An 11,520-nucleotide genomic window follows, 5' to 3' on the forward strand; every position below is an offset into this window, starting at 1 on the left:
GTTATTTGATTGATGAGGAAACAATGTAATATGACAGATAAACAATATATATTTCGTTATTACTGCATTACGAAGAGGAACTCAAGAGGAAATCGTTGGGTTCGCCAACAAGAAGTGAAGATCTTCACTTGTTGAAAAATTCAACAATTACTTTCATAGTTCTGTTATATATAACAGGGGGAAAGTATGGCAATGGATCAAAAAATGATCCCTCCCTCAGGAATCTTGAAACGTCCAGAAATGCAAAACATTCGGGGGGTAATTTCTGTATGTATGGATATTTGTGGTGTGTTTGTGGGGATCAGAAGTTTGTTCGTCCATTTTGAAGCTTAATAACTCCTGTGCCTTTTATCGAAAATTTCTGAAATTTTGCAGTGAGGTTTGCGTATTAGGAACATTAATGCTGTAAAATTTTGATGGTTAAAGGTCAATGGAGTGAAGAGCTACAGAAGATTACGTGTCATATCTTTAGTGGGGTCGGGTTTAATGAAGATTTTACTCGTTATTAACATTTACAATTTTTTTAGACCCATCCCATCCCTACCTTCAAAATTAAGCCTTTTACTATTAAAAACGTGTTTTTAATAAAACATGATAACAGATGATACCACCAAACGTTGTCGGGGACAGTTAAGCAACTCGTTGCTGAAAGTTTTTTCTTCGACAAGTGGATCATATGCCAAATGGAGATCTCATGAAGACTTCATAAGGGAAACTTACCCCTATTTGTGTTGGAGGATCTGACAGAGGAACACTTCAACACTGTACACGAGGCCCCCTAAATTGAAATTTGCCCGGGCCCCTTGAAGAAGCTATAACGCGTCACTGATTACTAATAATGAGACCTCTAATAATGCGAGACCCCTAGCCACAGCTGGATATGCCTATGATTAATGCAGCTGTGACTATCGTCTATAGACGAATAACAAATATTATGGTGAAAATTGGGAGGCGGGATATCATTTTACTCCAACACTAATTCACTCCACGTCTCCACTATTGAGCAGGAGAAAGAAGGATAACGTCTTCTTCAGTGAGAATCAAACTCGGGCCCTCCTGCAGATAAAAAGTCACACACAATACGTTCTCGACGTCATACGGGGTTGAGCTAAGCTACACTTCTTTGTATCAAGAGATAGTTATTTCCTGTGAGTTATCCAGCAGATGACAAAAGAGCCACGTGAATCTCCCTAGAAGATGCTAGACGAAATATACACAAGGATTTTTTACGTAACTGTATTGTTTATGTGTTTAAGGGATTGTCTGTTACGGAGCATTATGGGAGGATGTGATTATATATATACAATAAAACCTGTGTAAACCGGAATCTTACAGCAAGTTTCCGTTTTAAACAGGTTCTTTTTTAACAGAAAATCGCTCCATTTCGAAGAATCTTTTCCGTTTTAAACAGGTTTTATAGTCTAAGTAACGTTCGAAGCATAGGTTTATAAATTTATATATTAACCTAATAGAGAATTTTATATACAGTTAAACCTGTCTAAAACGGAAACCTGTCTAAACGCAAAAAGTTGTTCGGAAACGAGCGATTTTCTTCTACGTTAAAAAAAACCTGGGAAAATCATTTGGTACAACGCGATTCCGGCTTACACAGGTTTTACTGTATATCATATGCTGTTTTTATGAAATAAAATTGTATAGAATGGCCTTAATGCGGGTTTATACAAACGGCGACTGCCATTTGCGATGCTATAAAATTAGCGACGAAATGCTACTACAAATATCGCTGCGATAAACTGTAGTGTTATCAAGTTGTTATAAGTACTAAAACAAAAAAAAAAAAAAAAATAGTGTGTCGTCAGAGAATACTTTTTAAATGTAAGTTGTCAATTTTAACACTTTTATACTACGATAAAGTCTTCTGCTACAGAGGACGGCGAGAAAATACTTCTGAAATTAATTTTTCCTGTCGCATCTCGTTAGTCGCCGCGATAAATCCGTAATACTAAAGTAGAAATAGAGATTATTTTCCGATATTTTACGAGAATGAGGCTGGTCACTGCGATTATATTCGTTGAGTTGTAATATATTTGCTAGAAGGAGTTCTCGCGATAATCACGGCAAGTTGCTATGTTTTTGATAGCGACTGCGACAAAATGGCGGCGATTATCTGAAATAATCTCTTATCGCTTCTCGCAAATCGCTGACTTTCTTGAATTAATTACAGTAGAAAGGGGACAGATTACTTGCATGTGAGTTCACCGCCGCCCAATTTACTTCAGGGCATTTTGAAAGAGAAACGTCCCCAACTCCTTACGTCAGTAGAAGACCTAAAAAACGCTATCTTAATGACTTTCAAACGTTAATTGTTAGTATAATGGAAATTTCAAATTCAAATTTGAAATGTGCAGGTGTCGCCATCTAGTGCATTGATTTTTAAATAAATATTTTTTTTTTTTATATAAAGTATAATGGAGGATGGTATCTCGAGGAGACACATAAGAAATAGCAATGAAGGTATTGGGGACGTATTGAATCGAACAAATAATACCAGGAGGTATCTAGTGTTGAGTTATGTGAGTTGCAACACAAATGTGTTGAGAATATCACGTGGTACCAACTTGTTTTGTAAGAACATTCACTGAAGGAGTTGGTGAAGCTGACACTCCTTAGTGACTAGGCTCCTAGTGACACTTCTATGATTAGTTCATCACCTGGGCATCTAATGATCTAGTGTCACTAGGTGTCCAGGTGTTGAACCGATCAGATTTTGCAGTGGCATCAGATATGGTCGTAGGAAATTCTTTAGGAAGAAAACAGAGCATCTCCTTACATATCAAAGTGGTTACATGTGCTCATAGAATGACTTTATCCTACGCAAGAGGAAGCATTTCAAATAAGCAAAGTACAAAATCATATCCAGAGGCATAAAGTTCATATCATATCCACTGAAGATACGGGAGGAAATCCTACACGGACTATTTCGGGGGGGGAGAAGTAGCTATAGGGGGACTGTTTGGTTCATGCCAGGGAAATCAACTACAGGTTCATTTGTTATAAGACACAATGCAGAAGTTTAAGCTTCCCTTTTCTAACATTCTGATGGATTCAGCAACAGAAAAGACGAGATTAGAAATGCCACAGAGCATATTATATGCATGCACATACAGGAATTGTTCTCCATTCAGTTACCTTGGCTTGAAAGTGAATGAGGAAGAGATGCGTAAAGAGAAGTAAATGGCCAAATCTAAGCTAGTTGAAAAACTGTATTGTTTAGGAGTTTCATGGAATAAGGCAATGCAACACATGACCGATCTGCCTAGAAGAAATGCATTTTAAGAGGATTTTCTATGGTAAACTGACCATACAGACGTGAGGAAAACCGAGAAATTCTACCAGGTTAGCCCGTTTGTCAGGCTCGAATCATGGTAAAATATGGAATGTTATGCGATATAGGAAGATACCAGACAAGTTGAAGAAGAAAGTGTACAAGGCAGTTGTACGATCAGCCATAACTTATGGTACAGAGACCTTAATTAACACTAAAGAAGGCTAACATAATAATACAAATAGCAATAATAAACATGCTTAAATTGATTCGTGGAGTAACGAAAACTGATTGATGGTATGGGCATGCAAAGAGATGGAATGCACGCCTTCCACCCATACCAAAAAAACTCGAAGAAATTTTTTACGGTATAACTCTTGACATAAACAACTTCACAAGAAAGGAACGTGCAGGCATGATCATGAACATTGCTGCCGATCTGCAATAATACTAATGGCATTTCACATGCCGCAGGCAGTTCGTACTTAGAAACTGTTCTTAGCACGTGTACATTATGGGTAAGCTATGTATTTTTTGTCGCTTTCAGCGCCACAAATCCCCTAGTGGTGAGTTTTGGAATAATTTTCTTGTCGAGCATACAAAATTTGTTTGAGCTACATATTCCGCCAGCCTCTTTGAATTTTTAATATTTATATTTTAATGTATATATTAAAAAGTATATATAGTATTTATGATATTTTTCATAGAAATTAATAGTTTATGAAACAATATTTTCGAGATAAAGCTTAAAAATTAACAGGAATAATTATGTAACAGTCGGTTAAATTTCCAAATAAACAATATCTTGTGATGGGAAATTTATATTTTCAATTTATTAATTTTCTAAGAATTGATTTCGATTGGAACGAATATATTGGTTATCGCGAATTATTTTATATTTTATCTTATTGTAAATATTATTATTATATTCGAATTTCTATCGCCTTGTTTTCAGATTATTTTTTTAAGTTAAACGTAGACCTTTGTTTAATTTAAAAAACATTTACTAAACTCATCGCATTTATATAATATAATGTTTTGCATGTATAGTTAAACGTTATTAAAATTATATTACAGTAGACTTTCGATAATCCGGCCTTTCCGTGCACGGAAGGGCGCCGGATTAGCCCAGGTCTAAAGCCTGCTTACACGTAATAAATGACGTGGTGTAATCTCCACATTCCCATTGTCGTCCGTTAGTTCGTCTTTCCTTCATTAATCGAATTATACGGATAAATATCGCGACCAGATATGAAAAGCTTAGGGACCAGAGCCCTGATTAAGTGTTAAGTTCAATAATAATAATAATTTATATAAATATTATAAATATATATTCTTCATTTTGATATTAAAAATAACTTAAAAAAAATATTTCTAAGATAAGATTAAAATCATAACTTTCAAGAATGATGCCAGTGTCAATTTTATACTTTAAATAAACTATACTTAGAAAATTTATCTTTAAAATTTCCAACAAATTATATTAACTTTTGCCTATAATATACAAATAATTTAATATATTAAATAATTTTAATTAAGGTTTTTAATTATTAGTTCAGTAATTAAATTATGTATAGGAGTATAATTGTTTTTTTTTTTTTGGACTGTTTCTGCCTTGTGGGCAAAAACAAGTCCAAGAGTAGAACCATCCACGACATCCTTGAAAAAAGATGCCCTCATTTTTCAAGGATGTCGTGGGTTCGGCCAGGCCCATAATGGGCAGGCCGGGTGGTTAAGGGAAGAGCTTGAATATATTCCGGACAGACCATCCTCCGAAAATTCCTGGGGGTTTTAGACTGATTCCATCATGGATTCTCAGCAAACTGTAGCATTGTGTGCTTACAAGTTTAAAATTAATGGTTTATTACGTTCATAATGATTTATTAAGTAAAAATTCATCTAAAAATTGAAATACAAGTATTTAACAAAAAATAAATTAATTTTTGCTTTGGTTTGATGGGATAAGGTAATTCAATGTATGGACAATCTGCGAAGGAGGACTAAGGCTTTCTATGGAAACTAGTCCCTATTTAGGTATTACATACGTTACCAAAGGGGACTGTTTTTCAGGAGAGCATTCTATGAGAAACTGCCCCTATTTACGCGTTACACATGTGAAGGAAACCGGAAAAATCTACGTCGCCAGCCCGTTGATAAGATACAAACCGGCGACCATCTACTAATTTTCAGTGGTTTTAGCCATCGAAGGGCAATTAGATTTTGTATTGATATTAAAACTATTAATATATTATGATTTTGTATAAAATTTGGTGTATTTCATAGATTACAACACATAAGTTTAGGATCTATTTACATGCCATCTTGTTAATTGGTTCCGTAGGTAAGGAATTTAAAAGGAAGCGAATATATAATTCAAATTGTAATATATTCATTATTTTTCTTCTATTAATATTTAAAACAACAACTCTTTATAAATATATTCGTTTCGAATTGTATACTACGAAAAAACATTGAGTTTTGTAACATAAACATCATTTCCGTTTGTGAGAACGGATCATGTTTTGATAAGAATTTAAGAAAGGGGTGAATGAAACTAAATAATAATAATAATAATCTACTTATTACGAACGTCTGTTACAATGTAGCCCATCGGTGGCCGAAGGATAAAATTGTTCTCGTGGGTTCGCATCTCACCGATGGAATGATTGACAACGTGGGATTTTCAGGATGTTTTTTGCTAATACATATTTGAGAGACATTTTCTAAGAGAAAATCCTCCCGAGGAGCAGACAGCCTATGTTTTGCGATGCGTTAAATCCAAACCTATACAATATCTTGCTTAACCATAAAAGGACAGCATTAAAGCACGAGATTCTTCATAAGTAGTTAGAAATTCCATCAAGAAAATGGCTATCTGCCTATTCCATAACGGTGTTATGGAAGACACGAGATCAAATCAGGATTAACAAACCAGGGATTTCTCGTGGACATTCTGTCACAAATACTTTAGGATCTTTCCCTCATTTCCATTGTTTGTCTGGCCGAATCCACGATAGGTATGGCTTTATCCATACCTATCGTGGGTTCGGCTGTAAACACTAGATCTAACTCTAATGTTCACAGGCAAGAGCCAAAAAATAAGGAAAGAAATGATATTAAAAAAATCCTTTAGAACTTTCAATTAATTTCGTATAATTTATATCTTAATTTAAAGTGCAGGCATCTTTATTTGAAAGTTGATGTACGTCGTCGCGTAATGATATCAAATGATAAAATGATAAAATAGCCGATCGTCATGAGTCGAAAGGCTACATTTTTGTTTATAATAGCAAAAGAAATTCTGGGAATAATTTATAAGATCTCATTTTACTGTTTAATTATATAGATAGATCAATGACTCTTCGAGTCCCTTATATAAGTAAAGAAAAAGTCAGAAGCTATCATATTTCTCTACGGATCGGTTCATAGTAAGTAACTCTGCTCCATTTCACTTAAAGTATATTGCAATTAATAATATTAAGAACAATATTTCAGACAGAAAAATGGAAGCTGTGCCCGAAGAATACGAAAAGTTTCGTCCCAGGATATTCCCTCAATACATAAAAGATACGATCGATCGACATTTCCCATTGATGGATTGGACAGATGATGACGTGATATTAGACATAGGCTGTGGGCAAGGTAAATCCACAAAGCAGATTCTCCTGCCGAAATGCCCGAAAATTAAAAAGATTGTAGCCATAGATATCGTGCCGAATCTTCTAAACTACGCTCGTAGCAATTACCACGATGATAAAATCGAATACAAGGAGCAGAACATCGTGGACAGGTGAGGATCTTTGCAGATTTTGTATTAATCCCAACGTAATTTTGAAAATATAATTTCTAATCTTTTTAGAATCGAAACGGAGGATATTGCAAAATACGATAAGATATTTTCATCTTACGCACTAAATTATATCGGCGATTATAATAAGTTATTCGGTAACATCTCTCAAGTTTTGAAACCCGGTGGTTATTTCTGTATCTTAATAGCTGCCAAAGCTCCGGTTTACTCGACTCTAAGAGATTTGGCCAAACATAGAGATTGGAGGCTTTACATAAAGGTAAATTATAATATTTTAAATTAATTTGTACGGTTTATATTATTCGATATTCACTTTTGTAGCCGGAAGAAGTGTTAGCAACAATTCCTCCGACCCACGATTGGGAAGATGTGGGAAATGACTTCAGGCAATTTGTATCCAAGTTCGGATTGAATGCAATTGAAAGTAATTACGAAATTGTCGATGTTCCTTTCACTTGTAGAGAACACTTCATGAGTAAGTTAATTTCTTTATTCTTCTCTATAATTATATTTTGGAACCAAAGAAACTTAGTTTTAATGAGAATGAGGTACGTACTTTCCGCCATCTTCCCTCCTCCTCTCGTGGAAATGATCAATTTTAATTGGCTGAATGTACGATTCCTTTCGTCAAAAATCGTGACGTGACGTGACGTGACGTTCAAGGCATGTAACAAAGCCACGCTACGTCACCTGTTACGATGCGTGTGCCCCTGTTCCAACGTAGAGACATTGTCGATCCTGAATAATTTTCCACGCGGATAACAACGCCAAGTTACATCACTTACGTTACGTTACGTGTGCTTTACGTGTACATTCTTCGTATGTTTGACGAATTGATTTGATATTTTCAGGGATGATGGAAGTGGTATGTCCGAAACAACTATTCGAAGGATTGTCACCCGAAGTAAGAAAGAGACTCTGGACACAAAGTGAGAACCACTTCTTTAAATACGGAGTCAGAGAAACTGAAGATGAAGTAATTTGGCCCGTGGGACTTTTAGCTGCTTGTGGCCAAAAACGTTATTCATAAATTACTTTTAAAAATTCAATATAATTGTAACCGATTTATTCGTTGTACTCGGGACGTAAATTAATTAAATCTCGAATGTATCTTCGCATTTTCTTATACCGGAAATGATGTAAACTGACCGTAAAATATTGTAAGGTAACTTAAAATCCGTAATTTAATCTCTAAACATTTCCACTGTCGTCCGTCAGTCCGTCCGTCCGTCTGTCTTTCATTAATCTGGAAATTTAAAACCAATTAATCACTTTATGACTGGTAAAAATTAGACTAAAAATCATTTGTGTATTTTTAAATTAATTTAAATGATGAATTAATTAAATTTAAAATTAATTTTCGTTTTTAAAAATTTAATTAAATGTATTTAGAACATTAATTTTTCAACAGCTCCGTGTAGATTATACAGAACAAATTGATTATATACAGGACGAAGTACAATATAACGAGATTCTTCATAAGTAGTTAGAAATTCCATCAAGAAAATGGCTATCTGCCTATTCCATAACGGTGTTATGGAAGACACGAGATCAAATCAGGATTAACAAACCAGGGATTTCTCGTGGACATTCTGTCACAAATACTTTAGGATCTTTCCCTCATTTCCATTGTTTGTCTGGCCGAATCCACGATAGGTATGGCTTTATCCATACCTATCGTGGGNTTAAAAATGCGATTAAAGTAAACAGATATATAACGAAATATTCGATATCGTAATACATTTATGTATAGTCAAACCTGCGAACAAAGACCACTGACGCCCCGCTATTTGGAGGTTTTTTTTATTTGCAGTTTTGTTAGAAAAAAAACTAAAATCACTGAAAAAAATGACCGTTGTTTAGAGGCCCGTTGTATATAATATCTGTACAAAATGAAAACAGTGGCACACCAACAGGGACCCCAAACTAATCTCTTATAACAGTGGTTTTTTAAGCAATTCGTTGCTGGATATTATGTTTTTATTTGCTGTTATGTAAACTATAATCTATAATTTTTAATAAAAGGATATATTTGTGCTTATTATTGTTGTTATTTTATGACCTGGAGATACATACGACCCCTTTATCTTCTCACCCCCTCGATTTTTAATTACCAAAATTTAATGGAATCGATCCCCCTAATACACAAACCTCCCCGCAAAATTTCAGAAATTTTCGACCAAAGACACAGGAGTTATTAAGCTTCAAAATGGGTGAACAAAATCGTGTCACACACACACACTAATATACATAGATACAGGGGAAAAAAACCCAAATTTTTTGCATTTTCCGACGTTTTCAAGATGTCCTGAGCCCATATATTGTGAGCAATTACTTATTGTGACATCATTACAGTGTTAGTCTGCAATTTTTAATTTATTCAATTTTATTAGCCTCTTGCCCCAGTACATCATACTTTTCCTGCTAACAATGAAGTTTTGCCGGTCACTATGTACTCCTTTGGGGGGAATTTTTGAATTGAAATAACATGACTTCTAATTTGCACCGAAAGTTCATATACACTTCATAGGGGCTTCCTGCCCCTAATCGTTTCATATCTTGTCATTACATTCATCTATCTAACACCGTTCTCGAAATTAAGTAAAGACCCAGATAAATGTGAATTTATAGGTCTACAATTTTTTCAAATTGCAGCTCAGTAATGTTATTTAAGTTACATTTTTATATAAATGTTGTTTGTATACAGTAATGTTTGTCTTCTGGGAAGATTTTCTATGAGAAATTGACCTCTATTTAAATATTATAAACGTGATGATATAAAATGAAATCATTTATTTGAATTACAGTGGAGCGTCGATTATCCGAAAGTCAATCATCCAAAAGAATTCCAGTCGGAAAATTTAAATTTTCGCCAGTGCTGTGGCGCTGCAATCTTTGGCTATGTCTTGGGCTACTCAAATATTTTACGTTTTTGATACTAAATTAACTTCTGAAGTATAATTTTTTATTGTTTTTATATTTTTCAATATATTTATTTTGTTCGTACAAAATAAAAAAATGATTTTTAACGATACAATAGTCTTCGCTCATCGGAGAAAAGGTGACCAGCCAGAATCTCCATATTAGAGAAGAAAGAAAGAAAGAAAGAAAGAAAGAAAATAGTCTTCGTTAGGCTTAACATCGACGAAAATTCAACGCGAAGCGACACGCAACGGAGACGAATGTCAAGATGGGATAAATTAATATATTTTTCGTACATAATCGGTTATCCGAAACATCGATCTTCCGAACAACCCCAGTCCCCAATTGATTCGGATATCGACTCTCTACTGTATTTGTATTACATCAAAATTCTAATTACAATTTCTCATTATTAATTATCGCGATAAATTATAAAATACCTTTCTTTACACTTTATTGCAGAATTTTGTGAAGAGATTTCAATTCTGTTTGATAATCAGGAGTCACGGCAGTGACTCCCCGCCAAGTAAAAAAGCCGCCGACTAACTACATATACAGGAATCACAGTTGCCTATTTTCGGGGGTCGATTTCTCCGCTCCCAAACACCCGAAATAATTCCGAATATCTCGTTCGAAAGAAAATTATTTTATCGGTTAGTTTGAGAAATTTTAAAATTTTCTATAAAGTGGTTGCCGAAGTATAAGCAACTGAAAAGTGCAAAAATCGCCAAAAAGAAGCGGTATTTACAAAAGAAAGACAATTTTTTACATCTCAGATATTTTTGTTTGGATTTATCCATTCTGTTACATCATAAAATAGAGCGTTTAAATCATACCAAATACTTCCTAAAGGCATTTTGCACTTAAGAAAACATTTGGCTAACGGATGAGCAAAATAAATTGAGATGAAGAACATATATTCACAGAAACAGTTCAAAGATGTGATGCTTGATGCTGAGCGTAGTTCCGGGAAAAGAGCTTGGAGGTACCACTTGCTGCTCGGAATGCACACTGCCTGTAAATTGGGGTACACAAGGTATTCGGCACATAACATTTTAAAAAGTAATTACTTTTTCTATTGATAAATGACATGCGGATTCAAAAAGATTCGCCATTCCTGGCCTACGAGATAACTTTCCAAAGTTATGGTTTGTGGTATGCCTAGTAACAATCTACTATCAGGTATGTGGTATGGATTTTTTGAATATGTAACTCCATTTACATTTACCAATACTAATTAAATTTCTTATGACTGCTGTTTATATATAAATATTATAAAGTCTCTGTAAATCCGCACGAAAAATATATAAATTTTCGGTTTAGCGGTAGACCATCACACAGCAGATAGCTAATTACTATGCAGCATTTAGCAGCAGATAGTAATTAGCTATCTGCTGTGTGATGGTCTACCGCTAAACCGAAAATTTATATATTTTTCGTGCGGATTTACAGAGACTTTATAATATTTATATATAAACAGCAGTCATAAGAAATTTAATTAAAA

At 34.4% G+C, this 11,520-nt stretch overlaps 1 protein-coding gene across 2 annotated transcripts; it reads left to right on the forward strand.

The window, feature by feature from the left end:
• Nucleotides 1-6,616: 6,616 nt before the first annotated feature.
• LOC111639267 lies at nt 6,617-8,204 on the forward strand. 2 transcript variants are annotated; one of them, XM_023385098.1, is made up of 5 exons: nt 6,617-6,714; nt 6,782-7,076; nt 7,146-7,353; nt 7,416-7,569; nt 7,946-8,204. In XM_023385098.1, exons 2-5 carry the CDS (start codon nt 6,790-6,792, stop codon nt 8,122-8,124), a joined length of 828 nt encoding a protein of 275 aa, XP_023240866.1. In that variant the 5' UTR covers nt 6,617-6,714; nt 6,782-6,789; the 3' UTR covers nt 8,125-8,204. The 2 variants fall into 2 exon arrangements, with proteins under 2 accessions (XP_023240866.1, XP_023240867.1); XM_023385099.1 differs by having other exon boundaries at nt 6,646-6,714; nt 6,769-7,076.
• The last annotated feature ends 3,316 nt before the right edge of the window (nt 8,205-11,520 follow it).

The sequence above is a fragment of the Centruroides sculpturatus genome, unplaced genomic scaffold, assembly GCF_000671375.1.
Source record: "Centruroides sculpturatus isolate CEXI.00-Female unplaced genomic scaffold, Cexi_2.0 scaffold1324, whole genome shotgun sequence".
Lineage (NCBI taxonomy): Eukaryota > Metazoa > Arthropoda > Arachnida > Scorpiones > Buthidae > Centruroides > Centruroides sculpturatus.

What these genes read in the sequence shown, in the direction of transcription:
- LOC111639267 (XM_023385098.1), top strand. Translation starts at nt 6,790, where the DNA reads ATGGAAGCTGTGCCCGAAGAATACGAAAAGTTTCGTCCCAGGATATTC. An exon ending in ATTGGAGGCTTTACATAAAG is followed by an intron (nt 7,354 to 7,415) that starts GTAAATTATAAT and finishes TCACTTTTGTAG; the next exon opens with CCGGAAGAAGTGTTAGCAAC. An exon ending in TTGTAGAGAACACTTCATGA is followed by an intron (nt 7,570 to 7,945) that starts GTAAGTTAATTT and finishes TGATATTTTCAG; the next exon opens with GGATGATGGAAGTGGTATGT.